Source organism: Balaenoptera borealis, assembly GCF_965194805.1.
Source record: "Balaenoptera borealis genome assembly, chromosome: 18".
NCBI classification, from domain to species: Eukaryota; Metazoa; Chordata; class Mammalia; order Artiodactyla; family Balaenopteridae; genus Balaenoptera; species Balaenoptera borealis.
In genome coordinates, this window is record NC_138877.1 from 1,394,443 (window position 1) to 1,414,388 (window position 19,946).

At 40.5% G+C, this 19,946-nt stretch overlaps 1 protein-coding gene across 5 annotated transcripts in view; it reads right to left on the minus strand.

Annotated features, from left to right (window-relative positions):
* PSPC1 (paraspeckle component 1) overlaps window positions 1-19,946 on the minus strand; it is a 96,174-nt gene that overhangs the window by 14,955 nt on the left and 61,273 nt on the right. For 3 of the 5 annotated variants that reach the window (XM_082364954.1, XM_082364952.1, XM_082364953.1), the window contains exon 7: window positions 990-1,010. The exons of 1 other annotated variant lie outside the window; for it this stretch is intronic. In XM_082364954.1, coding sequence (XP_082221080.1) covers window positions 990-1,010 — 21 coding nt within the window. Of the gene's footprint in view, window positions 1-989; window positions 1,011-14,926; window positions 19,727-19,946 lie in introns of those variants that run through there. One more of the 5 variants, XM_082364950.1, reaches the window with a different exon arrangement.

Below are 19,946 nucleotides of genomic sequence, written 5' to 3' on the forward strand. Positions count from 1 at the left end.
CGCAATGAGAAGCCCGTGCACCACAACAAAGAGTAGTCCCCGCTCACGGCGACTAGAGAAGGCCTGCACAGCAATGAAGACCCAAGGCAGCCAAAAATAAATTAATTTTTTTAAAAAAAGAAGTAAGTATGTAAAATAAGGTCATGTTCAAGTAAATAGGTAAGAATCATCTATCACTGATAAGTATTACATAACACTGAAATCTGGAAAATACTGAAGAAACAAATAAAGACTGAAACTTTTTCTTTTTAGGCACAAGGCACATTTATTTTTTAAAAGTTTCTTCAGCTTTGGGACTTCACTGTTGGTCCAGTGGTTAAGACTCTGTGCTTCCACTGCATGGGGGCACGGGTTCAATCCCTGGTCAGGAAAATAAGATCCCATATGCTGCACGGTGCAGCCAAAAAAAAAAAAAATTCAGCTTTATTGAGGGCAACTAAAATTTTCAGGAGAATAATTTACTGATACTACATGCCATCTTTTTCCGCAAAGGTCATAAATAACATTTACTGTAGTTATCAACGTAAAGTTCAGCAAAGATTCATATAAAATCTAATAAAGTACAAATTGATAATTTTACGAAACATAATTAGTGCCTGTAAGAAAAGTTAACATTAACTCAGTTTCAAAGGCCCAGACCTGTATCTATTTGCCATATCTGCAAGGCAACTGTGATGAGAGAAAAAAGGCCTTGGAAGTGAAAGATACCACTGAAAATTTTCAAACTGAATTCTGTCCCCAGATTCCTACGAAGGCATTTCAAGTTAAACAAACAAACAAAAAGTAAAACTGTTCAAAACAAAAGGAAAAAACCCAGCAGTGTTATCGTCTTACAATCACCTAAGATTTCTCAAGTGCCCTGCCCAAAAGAGTCAAAGAAATCCTGCCTCTGTGGTTCCATAATGAGGTTAAGTTTTAAAAACAAGTTCAACTACATCAACAAAAAACTGCATTTTTAGTTCAAGATGACATGATCATTATGAACTTACATGTTCAGCGTCCACGGTTTTCTGTAAAAGTTCAATATTCCAAGTAAATTATTGCCACATCAAAGAATCCCACAGTAGTTATTTCACGAATTAACCATATTCATATATAATGAAAAGGAACTAGAATGAATTACCAAATGATAATTTGATAATTATCAAATTTATTTTTGATAATAAGTGTATTTTTCAACATATACTTAAAACCACTTAAAAACAGCATCTACTGTTACTTACTTTGAAGATACCATGTAAATCAACAAACTAGGAAAAACATTTCTGGCAGAATCCATTATGCATTCATATGCAGTAAATAACATCACAATGTTGTACTGGGGAGAAACCACTCAAACACCAAACAAGTTTAATGTGAATTGTTGTGAGTTGATCATCTATTTAAATGTACTTAAACGCAGGGTAAAAAACAGGCGCTGCGCTGTCAGTGGTGAGGCCAGGACGCTCCTTTTCCCTGAGCACCTTCTACCAAGCCCTCCTTGCTGGGAGCTGCTTCTGAGTCAGTGTGTCCTAAATGGTATTTACGTGAAAATACGCTGAGGTGGTTAAACATTTTAATGCTTTATTCTGAACACAAGATGCCAACATTTCATCTTAAAAAAGGGACTGAAAAGTCTAAAAATGGGAGAGTTTTTTAAAAAATCTTGTGTCATATTTTAAAAATGCACAGAATTTCCTGGTTACTGATTACCAGAGTTTGAGAAATTAAGACTGTGCAAACCAGATTAACAGAAAACACAAAAACAAGGCATAAAAACCCCATAAAATACAGTCATAAATCTCACTTCTTAACTTTTTGTGTCTCGACATCATTTGAACATGCAACACACCCGCCTCAGCAAAGCTCGGAGGCTGCCCCCTGTCCCACTGCTCGGCCGGGGACCCCGAGCCCCCTCCTCAAAGCCAGACAGGACCTCCCAAGTGGTGTGGGTGCCTCAGAGCCCCCTCTACTCCCTTTTTTAGACCATATATGCTACTTCCCGCTTTCAGTCACCACGAAGGCTTACGAGAACACTCAACTTTGACAAAAAACTGTGTGATATTAAAAAATCTCACTTTGACTTAACTCCAGCGTGAGCCTGGAAAAGCTGCCTGTTCACGGGTTCAACCAAATGCAGTGAGCACGTGCAATGAGAGCCCCTACGCCGTAGGGAATTCACAGCAGCATCCCTCAATACAGTGGTTCAGAATCTCTGAATTCTAACAGAAACAAATGGAATTCAACTGAAACTGTTCACATACTAATGCATGAGCACTCCTACTGCAGTAAAGCAAAAATGAGTAGGCAGGCGTTTAAACTGACTCCCCAGAAAGAAGTATGGAATCAAAGGCACAAAATATAGGGGGCAGGTTCCCGATGAGACAAAACAAAAAGCTGAAACAGGGGCTTCCTTGATGGTGCAGTGGTTAAGAATCCACTTACCAGGACCTCCCTGATGGCTCAGTGGTTGAGAGTCTGCCTGCCAATGCAGGGGACACGGGTTCGAGCCCTGGTCTGGGAAGATCCCACATGCCGCGGAGCAACTAGGCCCGTGAGCCACAACTACTGAGCCTGCGAGTCTGGAGCCTGTGCTCCCAACAAGAGAGGCTGCGATAGTGAGAGGCCCGCACACGGCGATGAAGAGAGGCTCCCGCTTGCCGCAACTAGAGAAAGCCCTCGCACAGAAACGAAGACCCAACACAGCCAAAAATAAATTAATTAATTTAAAAAAAAAAAAAAAAAAAAAGAATCCACTTACCAATGCAGGGGACACGGGTTTGAGCCCTGGTCCGGGAAGATCCCACATGCCGCGGAGCAGCTGAGCCCATGTGCCACAACTACTGAAGCCCGCGTGCCTAGAGCCCATGCTCCACAACGAGAAGCCACTGCAATGAGAAGCCCCCGCAGGGCAACAAAGAGTAGCCCCCGCTCGCCGCAACTAGAGAAAGCCTGCGCACAGCAACGAAGACCCAACGCAGCCAAATATAGAAAGGAAGGAGGGAGGGAAGGAGGGAGGGAGGGAGGGAGGAAGCGAGCTGAAATAACTCTGGGGTTTTGACCACTGTAAATTTGTGTGTGTGTGATCATCTAGCTATATCCAAATGACTGAAAAATAGGAAACTTAAATGGTATCTAGGTTGAAAATCAGACTCAAATTTCTCCTTCCGTTTCCTGGCTACAGTTCAGTGGGGTCCATAGGTAACCTCCCTGTGTGTCTCAGGGGGCACCTGGCCCGAGCTGCCCTGAGCATTAAACAGACACCTTTCATCTATGACCATCAGTGCGGTACCCATCTACTCTCCCTCCTCTTCCGTCTCCCGGTCATTAGTAGCCTTGGGGGACCAAGCCCAGCTACCGTCCGCCTCTCTGGACTGACTGGTCTGGATGGTCTGCCTGCCCCCTGGGGTCTCCTTCAGTCAAGTCCCCGGGAGCAGCCACAAGTCTTTTCTGAACCATAAACCAGGTCGCATCACTGCCCAGCCCAAGCCCTTCCTACGGCTTCTCATTTCATCAAGTGAGCCTTGTGGCCTTGGCACATGCTGCTCTAGTCTTGTGTTCTCAATGGGCCAGAACTGCCCCAAGAGGGAGAAAATGAGTTGGATGGCAAAAATCTTAACTCTTTTTATGTGTAAAGCACAAATACAGTATATAAACAGCTATTTGCGGTGCTGAAGTTTCACTGAATGGGAGGGTTGGGGGCCTCAGTCAGACAAAAATGGGGAAAAAAAGAGGGCTGAGAACACCCTTGGCCTGGTTCACTCCATTCCAGCCACAATCCCTTCCTTGCTAAATGGTACACCCTCAGCTTGAACTGGGCTTGCCTTCAAGTCCAACTTGCCAAGTCTCCTCCTCTTGTCATTCACATCAGCTCAGAAGCCTCCTCCTGCTCAGGGAGGCCTCCCCGACCATCCGAGCTAAAATGGACAAATCTGTCTCCCCGGCCCAGTGATGTGCACTCCCGGCTGTGTCCACGGCCCTGGCCCGGCCACACCACGTGATCTAATAACCACGACGCATGAGGAAACAAAACAACCTTTCCTCTCTGGTTACACCTCGGAGAGAGAACACTTCACAATGACAATGGATACTGGTAAAAGTGACCTGTGACCAAGGGGATTCCAATTTTTCAAACAGCAAACTACACTCATTCAGTCCTTGGGTGTACAAAGTACACATAATTACTACTATCTTAAGAAACAGAAACTTTTTAATTAAAAAAAATCATTTCATTTTGCTATGAAGTGTTCAAATTTATATAATAATTCACTGAATAACAAACCATAATTCTTTGGGAATGAACACAAGTGTTTTTTAATAGTTTATTAATTCTAGGTAAAGCTAACTTAAAATACAGCTTAAGAGACTCCGCCCTTTTTGGTGTGTAAATGAAGTATCTCCCCCTCCAGTATTTCCAAGTAATACAAGATTTAAAATTCAAAGTGAAATTTTAATATGAACAGCAAACGGGAGGGGAAGGATTCTTCTAAAAGAAAGACTTTTCGGTTCTTCCTATTTTTTTTTTTAATTAATTTATTTATTTTTGGCTGTGTTGGGTCTTCGTTTCTGTGCGAGGGCTTTCTCTAGTTGTGGCAAGCGGGGGCCACTCTTCATCACGGTGCGCGGGCCTCTCACTATCGCGACCTCTCTTGTTGCGGAGCACAGGCTCCAGACGCGCAGGCTCAGTAATTGTGGCTCACGGGCCTAGTTGCTCCGCGGCATGTGGGATCTTCCCAGACCAGGGCTCGAACCCGTGTCCCCTGCATTGGCAGGCAGATTCTCAACCACTGCGCCACCAGGGAAGCCCCTTCCTATTCTTGATATTTAAGAAAGGAACTTCAAGTCAGGCACACCAATGTTAATAATGTTCATTCCCATCGCTGAAGAACTGTAGAATTTTTTTTAAATGAAGATTTCTGAATTTGAGTCAAATGCCCTCGTCTATCACAAAGAATACACTGAGCCATTATTAAACTCACGCAGTACCTCTAGTAAGGGAAACTGTTGATACTCACCACGTCATTTAAAACTCTAACGTACAGATAACTCTCCCCAGGACATTAACACAGTTTATTTAATGAAATAGGCATCTACTTATGTAACCTAATATTTAAAACACAAGAATTCTTGCAATTCTCATTAGCCAACTTTACACTTCTTCAAGGCTCTCCCCAGTTCACGCGTGTAATTTCTCTTCCTAAACTTTTACTACTACCTGCAATGATGCCACCAGTTCTTATCCACATCTGGCCTTTACTGACTTTATGCCCTTGGCTGGGGACCGGCGGGAATAACGTTAAGTTCTCACTGTCCACTGTAAGGACAGGCAGCACAGCATCTAAAAAACGTTAAAGGGGCTTCCCTGGTGGCGCAGTGGTTAAGAATCCGCCTGCCAATGAAGGGGACACGGGTTCGAGCCCTGGTCCGGGAAGATCCCACATGCCGTGGAGCAACTAACCCCGTGCGCCACAACTACTGAGCCTGCACTCTAGAGCCCAAGAGCCACAACTACTGAGGCCACATTCCACAACTACTGAAGCCCGCACACCTAGAGCCCGTGCTCAGCAACAACAGAAGCCACCGCAATGAGAGGCCCGCACACCGCAATGAAGAGTAGCCCCCGCTCGCCGCAACTAGAGAAAGCCCACGTGCAGCAACGAAGACCCAACACAGCCAAACATAAATAAGTTTTAAAAATAAAAATAAAAAACATTAAAAACACACATACCCAATGACCAAGTGATTCAACTAGTAGAAATTTTATGCTATAGACATATTCACACACATGCTCTATCCCATGTATCCAACAACATGCTATGAAGCATATAACAGGGGGAAAAACGAAGTATCAATGAAACACTGTCCCCAAAAGATCTGGTAAACATACTTAACAATGACCTACCAGTAAGTATAAGAAGAGTGAGGGATCTCTCTTATACTCACTGATTTAGAACAATATCCAAAACAGAATATTGTGAGGCAAATGGTAAAGTGTGTACAGTGTGCTTACATATGTATTAAGAATGTATACAGGGCTTCCCTGGTGGCGCAGTGGTTGAGAGTCTGCCTGCTGATGCGGGGGACACGGGTTCGAGCCCTGGTCTGGGAAGATCCCACATGCCGCGGAGCAACTGGGCCCGTGAACCACAATTACTGAGCCTGCGCATCTGGAGCCTGTGCTCCGCAACAAGAGAGGCCGCGATAGTGAGAGGCCCGCGCACCGCGATGAAGAGTGGCCCCCACTTGCCGCAACTAGAGAAAGCCCTCGCACAGAAACGAAGACCTAACATAGCAATCAATCAATGAATGAATCAATAAATAAATCTTTAAAAAAAAAAAAAAAAAAAAGAATGTATACAAATATGCCTGGGAATGCACAGAAACTTCCGGAAGGATACATAAGAAATTAGTAACCACAGCTGACCCTGGGTAGAGAAGCTGGGTGATGCGTAGACGGCAAGAAGAAATTTTCACTGTGCACCATCTTTCATTTCCACGTTTGTGTACCAATGCATATTATTCAAAAAATTCAAAACTATATTGAATTAGTTTATGCATCAATAGTGTTTGAAGGCTAGTTGATTTTTATTAGATGTTAATGCTTTCTAAAATACAATTGTGTGCAAAGGATTATTTCTAGATCTCCAAGAAGGGCTTGAATGAGGCTACAGTACAGGGCCTATTTAGGTTAACTTTTAAGCTTGAGGAATAAGAAAATAGGGGTTAATCCACCCCTGGTTTCCACATTGCTTCATGCTGGCCATTAACCAAGTATGAATAAAATGAGTAATTTGTATTAAACGCCCATTTCTATAAAATGCTTTTGTCTGTAATTAATGAATGCGTTGGCGGTATTCTATGAAGCCTTAAAGGCTTCCAGTATGAGACTCAGTCCACCAAAAGCTTCAAGGTTGACCTAAACAGCCATCTACAGATGTGTAAAGGGTGTATCAGCCCCCTAACCTCTATAATTTTTGCACTGGTGAACTATTTGTTTCACACTTTCATTCATCAACTGGGGCTTACTTTGTTGATGACAATCAGAATTCTTGAGCCAAGACCATTTCCTAAGCAGAGTGATTTTACACACTCAGCACCCGTTCTAGACGCCACAAGGACCTGAAGCCCTCAATCCTGACCTTGCTGCTCTGCTCGTACAGGTGGGTAGCACCAAAATTACCTGCCTTGGGGTTCAAAACCAGTCATTCTTGCCTGCTTTCTTCCATGTCACCTCCCCAACATTCAATTAACCACCACATTCTGACCATTTCATAATTCACCGATACATCTTGATTCCTACTCTTCTTCTCCAATCCTTTTCCAGATCTCAACTGGTTGTCCTGCCTGCAGTCTTGAGTACAAAGCCATCCTTCCACAATCTAGTTAAACCTTTATGAAATACAAATCTCAGGACCCTCACTCTCTTGCCAAAAATCTGCTAGTGGTTCTTTATCATGGAGTAAGAGCTGACTAGTTTTCCAGTCTCATTTTCGCTAACTTGTTGCTTCATACACCTTTATTAGCCCCCAGCCTTTGTTCATCATGGGCCCTCTCTGATACCACCTGCTCCTAAAACAAGATGTAACTCATCCTGGAGATGCCACTCGGACATCTCCACCTCCCCAAATCCTTGGACACGCTCATTCAGTAATTCTCCCCTTGTGTTCTGAAGGGTCCTCTAACCCTCCCACCCTAAGCAACAACATTCCCTCTCATTCATCCTTTGCAAATCCTTCCCAATTAGTTTATCTTATTTCCATTTCTCTTCTCCACACTCCCTGTAACAATTTTGGACAGCAGGTTCCGTGTGTAATACATCAAGTCTCCAGGTATACCCAGCTCTGCCACTGAACTGTGCACACAGCAGGTGATGTTTTAAAACGGGTAATGGGATACTAGGTAACCTACTCCAATGAGCCCATCACAACAAAAGATATTCTTTTCTGATAACAAGATTCCAAGACTTATTCCATATTCACACGTGCTTTCTTGAATTTTTCCTTTCTTCTATCTGCTTCCCAATTCATGCAGATGTAACACAAGTCTCAAGTTGATTATTAAAAGGTGCTACCCTGCTGGTGTTCACCCCCCTTTCCTGCACTGTCCTTTAGTTACTGTGCTGGATTCTAACCGAGAGTCAACGCTGCTCAAGAACAGGAGCACCTCGAGTCTACCCCACACTGGCTGCCTTGCTCTTAAAAGCAGCAAATACTTTCTGAATGTAGCTGACAGACCTTCTTCAGAATCAGTGATTCAGAATCACCAGCCACTTTCAGCGTATACTAACCTAGGCTCTTCCCAAATATAACAATAATATATTCCCTTACAATTCATTCGTGGGCCCTATACATTTTTTAAAAATCATTTATTTTATTGAAAAATACAGAATTAACATATATCCAAGTTATCATATGACAGCAACAAAATGTGTACATTAAATTAGCATTTTAATACCTATGTTATTTTTAATGATGTGATAAAATTCCTTTTAAAAAAAGCAACACTCTTTGTAGCACTAGCACCTATGCTGTCTGAGTGGTATGTGTTCACAGGCCATCCAAAAGAAAAGAACTATTAAGGGACAAACAGGAAAAGAATTGCAGTTAACTGTCACAACGAATTCTCCAGTGTTCATTCAACGGTAATCTCACCGAGAACACATACGTTCCAGAAAAGCACTGGAGCCGAAGGGGCCGGTGTCAGTGTCGCCACTGCTGTTCTACCAGCGACAGCTCAGGTGGAAGCAGAAAAAGGAGGCCTCCAGAGGGGAGTCTGGGGTGAGGAGGGAGCCACATAAAGACGGTGATGAAGATTCATGGAAACTGAGGAAATGGTAAAGATAAAGGATGCTGGGGAAACATTTATGAAAAACTTAAATAGTTCAAACACCTAATTAATTGGTCTTAAAAACCAATTCTTTCTACACTATTAAGTATATAGAAAATTTAACCATGGTTCAAATAAATGTATTAAAATATATCTGTATTTCAAATACTACATATTAGCTTATAGAAAAAATTAATTAAAGTCTGTCTAGGGGCTTCCCTGGTGGCGCAGTGGTTGAGAATCCGCCTGCCAATGCAGGGGACACGGGTTCGAGCCCTGGTCTGGGAAGATCCCACATGCCACGGAGCAACTGGGCCCGTGAGCCACAACTACTGAGCCTGCACGTCTAGAGCCTGTGCTCCGCAACAAGAGAGGCCACGATAGTGAGAGGCCCGCGCACCATGATGAAGAGTGGCCCCCGCTCGCCACAACTAGAGAAAGCCCTCGCACAGAAACGAAGACCCAACACAGCCATAAATTAAAAAAAAAAAGTCTGTCTAACTTGACCTGGTTACATTTATTTGACCTCTGACAGAAGTCAGACAATATATACAACAGTAACATGCTGATTATTAACCGAAATGGCACCATAACGTAAACTAGAAAAACTTTTCAAACCTTTCCAAATATTGCATTATACATTTATCTCCCAACTTTTCAGCAGCTCTGAGGTCAAGGAGAGAAAAAAATCTCAAAACAGAAAACTGCTTCTTGCAGGTCCCCAGACGATGGCAACCACACGCTTCCTAACTTGCACACATTAATTTGTATTCACTGTAAAATATCTAGTGAGGAGACTTACAAGAAAATACTATGTTTAGCAAACGAAAGGCAAAAACCAAAATGCAGGAACTAAGTACTATCTTTGATGTAATTAAGAAAAGGGTTAATCTATGTTCTAGAAACATTTTAAAGGCAACCCAGAAAAGCAAACAATGCCTATTTCATACATAATTTTTAAAATCCTTCCAATCCACCCAACTGAACAGTAATAAATGTTAAGCAAAAGACCACAATAATGGAAGCAAACAAGTAAAAACAGGATGGGGTGGAAGGGAGCCGGGAGCCTTAAGGACCCCTCAGAGTACGGAATAACTACACACACTTGAATAGAAATTAACAACACAGAAGACCGAAAAAGAGGAAAGTTTCTTCAAACTACGTATTACGTGCTTTTTTGCCTTCAGTTCACACTCAGTTAGAAACACCTGACTCTCCTGGAGAGAACGCTTCATAACCTGCTCCCCTCCCCCCGTGCCCGGGGGTCCTCCAACACCAAGCTCCGGCGTGCAGCTCAGCCAACACAGGAAACATGCCCGGAGAGCTCTCACGCTGAAAGATTTAAGAGCCCCTTGAGCACTGTTCCAGTGGTGAGACGCTTGTCCTTCTCCACACCACCAACCCCGCCTCCCCTCCCCTCCATCCAACCCAAACCACTCCCTTTACTTTTGCTCTCCTTCCCTCTTTCTCCTCACACTTTCTTTTTAGACATATTTCTATGGAGACACACGTAAGGGTACGTACGTACTCTCCCAAAGTCTATGGAACACTGGGCCTCCCTCACATCCTCTGCTGGCTCTTCTTGCTTTGAGTCTCCACTATGATGACAGCTGTCTAAGAACTTGCATTTCTCCCCCTGGTTTCTCTCACCACCCGCTAGACTTCAAGCACACAGTATGCAGGGACCAATTCCACTTTCTTCATTATTTATGCATAGGCTGAGACAAAAATTGCTCAATAACCGTCTACTGAATGAATAAGCAATCTGGGATTCTTGTCCACACACATTAGCTGGTACTGAAAAACTCAAATCTATGCCATTACTCCCTATTTTCCTCAGACCAGCTCAAGACATGCAAGTGCCAACTGTGCTATGATACTGGGAACACTGATAAAAGATGAATAAAATGCACGCACAACACAAACCAGTGTCATACACTGACAAAGCGACAGGAATGAGGAGGGGTGGCATCTAGCTCTGTGGGGAAAAGTCTCTTCCTTAAGGGACCTTGGGAGACAGAGGAGACACCTCAGTGCTCACTGAGCAACAGACAGAAGGCCGGTGGGGTGGGAAACACACACTGAGAGCAGATCCAGTAAAGCCCTGTGGCCTGTGAGACCAGCTGGGGTTTAATTCAGACGGGAAGTATTGCATTTGAAACAGCAGAGGGACTTTTCAGAAGGAAGCACAAGATACTATGTGCAGAGTGAGTCCAAGAGCGACAGTAAAAGCAGGACCAGACAGGAGGGTATTGTAGTCACCTTCAGTGATAAATGACAGGGCCTTGAGAGGTTGCTGTTTACCAGGTACAGAAGCTTCATACAGTTTTTAAAACCCCGACAAACCACTGTAGGAGCTCAAAACCAAAATATTACAAAACCCAGTGGACATATGTTCCCTCTCCTTAGAGCAGCTACACCCACCCCCAGTCCTGAACACTTACCTTCTGTGCCTCAGCGAAGGGCATCACCACCAGCCCAGCACCCAAACCAGGCGCTACAAGGCCGCCCTGCGTCTCCCCCTCCCACCAAATCATTACAGTCGCCCTCAGTATCTGCAGGGCACTGGTTCCAGGTCCCCCTCAGGTACCCAAACCCAAGGATGTCCAAGTCTCTCCTATAAAACAGCACAGGATCTGAATATAAACTGTGCGCACCCTCCTATGCATTACGGGTCTTCGGATCACTTGCGGTACCAAACACAATGGAAATGTTATATAAACAGCCGCCTGTGGCAAATTCAGGGCTGCTTTTTGGAACTTTCTGGAATTCCCCTCCTCCCCTCCAAATTTTCAATCGACTGTTAGTTGAACCCGTGGATACAGAACCCAGGGACACAAGGGCGACTGTGGTCTGTTAAACATGCTCTACATGTGACATGGTTCTGTCTGGAATCTGAACCACCCTCACAGACACCAAAGATCCTTCCCAGCAGCGTGTGCAGCTGGGGGCGGGGGCTGGGGAGTGCACCGGTGGTCTGTGCGGTCTACCAGCTCTCTATCTACGACCCAGCCACTCCTGCGCTCAGAACTGTCCCGACTCCCACTCCCTCACCTTCTGGGTGAAGTTCAGGCTCCACAGCTTGGAGCAGCCTTCACTTCTCGTCTCTTACCTGCTCACTGACGCCCCAGCCTCGTCCTCACCACCCCACAGCCTTCCCTCCCGCTCCCGCCTAAAAACCTACAATGGGCAAGTACTTACCTTCAAGACTCGCTCAAAAGTGGCCGTCTCAGTGAGATCTTCCCAGCGTGAGTGGGCACTCGCTTCTGGGTTCTCAGAGCATTTCCCAGTTGCTTCATTACTGCCACCTGGTCTAAAGGTTTGCTTACAGCTCCACATATATCCATAAACTCCGAATCCCGAGAGGGCAGGTGCCATATTTTGTTCATTTTTGTGTTCCAGTTAGTAAATACAGAGTCTGTCCTACAGTTGGTGTCATTCATTCACTAAACAAGCATTTAATAAGGACTTGCTAGGAAATGAGGATAAATCACTAAATGATGGATAAGGTCCCTACTTTCTCAGAGCTGACATCCTGGATTAAATTAAGTAAATAAATGAAGATGAAAATTTCACACAAAGTTTTAGGAGAAATCCTGTACGACAATAAAGCTTCTTCAGGACTTGTAATATTAAATATTTTATGAAGAGAGTATCGTAGAAAATAAACAAAAGCAACAAAAGTGAAGGGAGTAAAATGCAGACAATGTGTACAACTACTTCTTGAGAACTGGGAGCTCTGCCCCATCTGCCACTCCCATACAAAACACCAGCTAATCACCCTACAGGAAAGCAATCTCACCCTGACACCTCTTGGTGAGCATATACTTAGCAAACCCTGAAGTTCAACCTCAAGTTATTCATTTTTAAAAGATAAACAGATTCATAATTACAGACCATGTAACAAGATTCGGGGATTAAAATCATGTAAGGAAAAAAATAAAATCTGGCAGTTACTATCCTAGACCAGCATTTCCCAGAAGAAAAATAATGGAAACAAAAGAAAATTTAAATTTCTTAGAAGCTACATTGAAGGCGGAAAAAAGCAACGGATGAAATTAGCTGAATAGTATACTTTATTTAACCAAATATACCCAAAATATTATTTTAACAAGTAGCCATATGAAAAAGTATTGAGATATTTTATTCTTTTCTTCATACTAAGTCTTTGCAATTCTGTGTATATTTTACACATCTAATTCAAATGGTAAATTTTCTATAATACTTATGTGTATTTAGATTTCACTAAAAATGCAAAAGTAAATTCACATACCCAAGTTGTTCCAAACATGCTTAACACCGTATTGATAACGGAATTTAAGGTAATTATAATACAATTTAAACCCCCCAGCCTCACCCATCCTGTGGCGAAGGCCCAGCAGCGACCTGTGGCCGCCACACGAGAGTGGGGCTCCTACAGCCAACGGACTGCACCCCCCAGCCCGCGACAACTCCATTCCATCAACACGGACTACGTCAAAGAAGATGCTGTCCCTTACCTCCTGAGACAGTCATTTTCCAGTCTCCTTATCTAAAGCAGCTGTCATTTTCTCTACCCAGATGACCAGGTGATAAGTTACCTCAATCATCTGTCACTTTGTTTCTCCAGATCTAGAATGCACGTGCCAGGGAGCTGAGGGCTGGTGTGCTTTGGGCACAGCTGCATCTGCAGTGCCCAGACCGCAAGATACCACTGCCAACACGGCAACTGCTGAAACCAGGACTGTTTTACATGTTGCTTAAATTATTTAATATGTGTATTATATGACCTGTAAAAAAAAGAATGACTAGAAACTGGTTGTGACAGGCAGTCTTCCTCCGTATTGTTCAAGTAATTGCAAGATAATTCAAATTATCAGATCTGTATTTTTAACCCAGAGAATTCATCCAGTCATTGGTCTAAAAGATCATAATATGAATACCTTAGCTTACCTTACCTCTAACACTAGAGGCACAAACATTAGGATATGGATTAAATTTACTATTCTTCAAATATAAGCACATTACACTGCAAGGCAGAAATTAAGAATGTGAATATGTATTTTCTATACTGTACTTCCCACCCCCCAAATCTGGAGCAAGAACTTCTGATCACCCTCTTACAAATATTTCACAAGATTTAATGGCTCCAGACAAAGGTCCGTTAAGCATAATACACAGCTAAGAAGCAAAAAAAACAAGGTCTTTTAAATTTTCCTAATAAATCATCATGCATAAATCTAAATAGCAGCAACAGATCATAACCCTTTTATGACTCCCTAGAAGGATAATGGTGGGGTGCTGAATACGGGAGGGTGGAGGCAGCAAGAAGTACAGGGAAATCACAATCTGAGTCAGAAAAATTCACTAATGTATAGACTGGAAACAGAAATGCAAGACAGTTTCCTTCTTCAAAATTTATCATTTTTCTGCCCAAACATAGTTAAGCACCGACTTCTGCAGAGATATAATTCACTGGAGTGTCCAAGTACTGCCACAGGACTTCAAATCATATTTTGGTTGAAGAAAACTAGTAATCAACAGTTAAACAAGAAAAAAAAATGCATCTACAAATCTATCCACATAAATTTGCTTTAGAGGATGGATGAAACAAAGCTTTACTCTCATTATCCTGCATGAGAATTCCTGCTGGAAAATAGGTTAATGAGTCACCTTGGGGTAGAAGCTGAGCCTCCTAAGTCCTGGACTCCCAAGGAGCAAGGAATCTGAATCCTTAATAAAAATGAGGGCAGGGTCTGTGGACGACAGGACTTCCTTGATCACAGATAACATGCCTTCCCAGAGCCACACCCATTTCTGTCTCACAAAAACAGAAAAATGCTTGGTCAAAGTGGATTTCCTGGTGTTAGGGTTAGTCTGTCGGAAGCAGGACAGAGAGGCGCCCAAGAGACAGCTGGGTTACAATAAGAAACAAGTCTCCACACTTGTTCTCTATGCACAGATATTCTTAGCTAACACACACCACAATGTTCTAGAAACTATCTTCCGAGATATTTAGAAGGCTGCAAACCAGGCGATTATTTCTTTGCACTACCACAGTCACAATTTTTTTTGGAGAAACTATTGTCAATATATTAACTATGTGCTCTCATTATGGACCAATTTCATTGTTTCAACGTACTGTATGATTTTGAATAGACTTTCAATCACATATATACGTTAGCATAAATCTTTGTAAAGTCTCACAAGGCAGGTTATAGCTCTTTACAGCTTAAAATTACTTAACAATTTCCACTTACTGAACTCCTCAGTGGGCATTACTTTCTAAAGTGAGTTAACGAAAATCGAAGCTGCAAAGCAAATTACATTTAATAAATATACTCATGGACTTAGAAAATACATTTATCAAATCTTTATCCTCAATCTAGAAAAGCAAAAGACGAGCTCACACAAAGGCCGTCATTTTAATCCATCAACATAGTGTCATATTTATCAGGATGGTAAGCCAAGATCAGGAGTTTTCTAGCACCTTCACCTGTCATCTGGCACACGCATGTTCAAATACACTAACACAAAAACAAATTATTACACCGTTTCATTCTCATACTGGTAAGGAGAGTTGAAAATAAGTTAAGTGAAAAACTTTACAAAATTTTCAGAATGTATTTATATTTCTCTGTGTTCTCTCTTCACTTGAATTAACTAGATTTGTGAACACAACAATAAAGTCCCAGTTCAAAAAGAGCATTATATAATAAACACACATTATGTCTAAGACTCAGCACTCAATAGCCATGACATAGCCTGGTCAAGAATAATGGACTTTTTTGCAGTTCTTGCCAGTTGGCAGTAGCTGGGAAAGCTTGAGAGTGTTTTGGTTTGTCTCAACAATTGGCCAGGTGTCCTACAGAATACGCAACGTACCAGGACAATCATGTATGCCACCACCACCAAAAATCAACCAACCAAAAATGTTACTGTGCCTCTTTAGAGTAACACTTTAAAAGCAGAGGTTCTCAAAGTGAGGTCCCCAGACCCAACGTATCGGTATCACCTGGGAACTTGTTAGAAATGCCCATTATTTAGCCCCACCTGAGACGGGCTGAATCAGAAACTCTGAGGTGCAGCCCAGAAATCTGTGTTTTAATGAGCCCTCCAGGTGATTCTAATGCACACTTATGTGGGAGAACCATCGATTTAGAGGGACATCCATAGCTCCTGTATTTTAATTTAAAGCAGGGATTTTTTTCCCCACTGTTGTATCTCAGCCGTGGAAAGGGTCCAGATGGCACTAGGACCTCTCAGTACAAAATCAGTACAACAAATAAATGAATACAGTGAAATTCTGAATGACACGGCTCCCCAAAAATTCTTTATGACTGAGAAAGTACCATTTTGTAGACAATTACTCCAACTATTACGCTCAGTTTGCTAAACTGTTGGCTCCACAGTTGTTCTGTTTAAGATATTCTAACCACATCCATGAAGATGTTCTAACCAACTCAAAGAGTGAACATTATAGAATAAACAGCCACTGAGCAAGTTACTACTGCCCCCAACACTAAAAAGATCAGAAATTATTAAGAAAGAACCACGTCAAGTTGTTTGCTTTTTCTTAATATATAAAAACGCAAGGCCACACTTGTATCACATTTGATATGAATTTACATTATCTAATAATTTAAATATACCCTGAGGAGAAATTAACTAAAATTATTCTGGCAAAATGTACAATAAAATAAGATGGTTTCTCTATTTTCATGTATTACATAATATGAATAATTTGCAGAAAATAAATTTTTTAAACATACAAAAATAAAAATGTATGTAACTTGGGCCAAACATGGCAAAGATAAACATATGCAAAATCTCATTCACAGAAGTCTGGTTGGCTGACATTTTGCATAAAAGAAGTCAGAACTCCAGGAAGAAAGTGTCTTAGAGATCCAGTCACAAAAATAGGACATGAAACTTTACGGATTTCTGCGGCTACTCATTTAAGTTTTTTATACTACCTCGTATATATAAATTTTCTACCTTAAACCAAGATGTATAACACATAATAAAAATGAATTTGATTTTGTAATGACAATTTCAGAGCTGGAAACAAATTCCAGGTATAAACATCAATTCCAAAACCTTCAACACCACCACCACACTTACATGGACCATTTAAGACATACGAGATCCACTTACATTATAACTGAAGCAATCAATGCAGGGCTCTTGTATTTAATGAGTAACTAAAAACTATTTATTTTTTATACTTTTTAAAAAATAAGGGACTATTAAAAAGAAAAAATCATGTATTCAAACTAAATACACATCTTAATTCTACCTAATCCTAATAATTCAAGTCTTAATTTTTAAACAGAAGTGCCTTGCATGAAATTTGGGTGATTATATTCTATGAAACAGAACTGACATTTTACTTACAAGCAGAATACTGTTTCTTTCGAAATTCATTACTTTAATTCAGAATGACAAATTTAAACAGTAATTCTAACTGAAGATTTTTAAATAAACAGAGTCAACAAAATAAGAGTATCTGTTACAGAGGGAGGAGTTGGTAACTATAACAAGTGATTTGAGCCATAATACAATATACTTGAAAAAGAATTTTTTAAAATGTGTATTATGAACTCTGGCTATATTACTCTAAGAAATGCAGTACCCTTCATCAAAAAAATAAAAGCTTCTCTTACTGAAAATATCATTTAAAAAAAAGTACACACTGCTAATTCCACCAGGTAAATAAAAATATAATCTAATAATAAGTTTCAACCAAAAGGAATACTTAAAGATATTTATAACCTAAACATGGTTTTATACAAAAAGATAAAAAGTCAAATAATATTCCCAAGGGAACACAGCACTCTGGACCTTTAAATATTCAGTCATGTAAGGTTCAAACTTCAACCAGTAATAATGTTATTCAGTAATCAAGGAAACAAAAGAAACTTTCAAAACATTTTTCCTACACTCAGAAGATAGTGCTAGTGATTAAAAAAAGAACTAATACAATATATAATGCATAAATCCTGATTTTAAAGATTAGCAAACTATTTTTAAAAGTTATGATCAGATACTATTAAAAATAGTGAAATTCTTCACCGTTTTCCCAGAGTGACATTCCATAAGTTACTTAACCACGTCCAACTGGGAAACTGCGCATACTTCATTTTACACAGCTGAGAAACCGTACTTTACTCACATTACCACTGCTTCCCATTTTTAAAAATTTAATAGTGAAGGGCGCTGGAAAGGAAATAACGTGTTTGGAAAATATGAAACTACTGTCAATTCATTTAATCCTGATTTATTTATGATGAAATAACCCACGCTGGGCTACACCACTTAAGAGATGGCCTGGCTGCTTACTTTGAAGTAGCACTCCTGCCCCAACTCCACGAGCCCCTGTCTAGGAGTATCTAACCAACTAGGAAGTAAAGACAGGAAAACATTTACAACTGTGGAATCTACGAGTCAGGTATGTGGGTGTTCACTCCCTTATTCTTGAAAATAAGTCTGACTTTAAAATCACTGCTACCCTCTCAAATTTCAGGAATATATTTTAACATATTATTAGATATTGTAACAAAACTCTTATAAAAAAAAAAAACACACCACATTTAAATATCGCACTACTCCCCAGGAAATCTCCTCTGTTTTTCCAAGTAAAGTGTCCCTTTCATTAGTGCCACTTGACACCAAATATCAAATTTTTTAAAGGTTAAACATACATTTGATCACATTCTTTCACAAAACATTTCCCTTCAATCACATATTTATGTTTTCTCTCATCCAGAATCTAAGCTGTAATTATAAACCCAACCCCAAATTATTAATAAGTGACTATTAACCATTCATCATGACATTTAGCAATTACTATAGAGTTTACATATAACACCAAGTTTCTGAAATACTCCACAAGTACGTTTCTGAATAAAATGTGATGGTATGATTTCAATTAGTATTTGGGAAACAAGATCCAATTCAGTTACTGTCATTGCTGATAATCTCTATTTCTATTAAATGGCAATTCCAAGTAAAACAGATATTTTTCTCCATTATTGATATTGTAGGATAAAAAACAAATATTTAATCTCTTCCAATGAACTCTCAGCACTGATTTTAAGCAGAAAAATCCGAAAACTCAATGAAGAATAACAAATTAGGCTTTATGAAATACAAGTGAACCAACAGTTCTTTAAAAACTGGATCTGTCAAGAAGAAAATGAATACATTTATTCTCAAAATAAACAAAAATGGGGAAATTAACAAAATACATTGCTAAAATAAAACAACTGGAAAACGGGTATTCCTTTATTTTGTGCATGTTAATAATAGCATATGAAACCTAAATCCTGCAGACTTTAAATTCAGTGTTTCAAATCATTACACAAAAAGAAACATAATATTGTGATGTTATAATACTAAAATTGTTTCATATTATCTTTTTATGGAAAGAATTATGGGAGCATATATGACAAATTCACACTTATTTAGAAAAGCTAGTACTATTCTTTATTTTTATATTTACTGGTTTTAAGCAAATGACATTCAAATGTCTTCCTTGGTATACTTTTTCACAAGAAAAAACAATGACTGAGCGAGCCACAGAGTTGTTTAACTGGACAAAAACACTAAAAACTGAATAACTAGCAATTCACAGATGCTCCACTTGACTGTCACTCAGAAGCTGACTGTTCCCAGGGTAAACTTGGTAAGAACTGGAACAAGGACTTTCTCGATGCAGGGACAAAGCTGTGTAGAGCTCTGTTCTTGGAGCCAGAGTGAGCCGGACACTAGAAAGTTCAGGAGATTAGGGCATCTCTTTGTGCAATGCTTTCAAATGTTCTTGAATGAATCGTATAGAATTTCACAGCCTTGGCCAAAGATAGCTTGGAATTAACATCAAGGATAAAGTTTCTCCCAATCTTAATTCAGCTTTGACGCAAAATACAACGCTAAACATTACCTAAGGATTATATGAATAAAAATAACAGATGATGGGAAAGGTATATATTTAGGTGCAAGAGACATCACTTAAAAATCATAACTAAAAAAAAAAAAACAAAAAACATAACTGATGTTAAAACTCCCCACACTGCAATTAATGTCACAAATCAGAACAAATCCCACTCCCTGCCAACTCACTCTCACGGAAAACGTGATGAGAATAGTCTTTGATTATTATT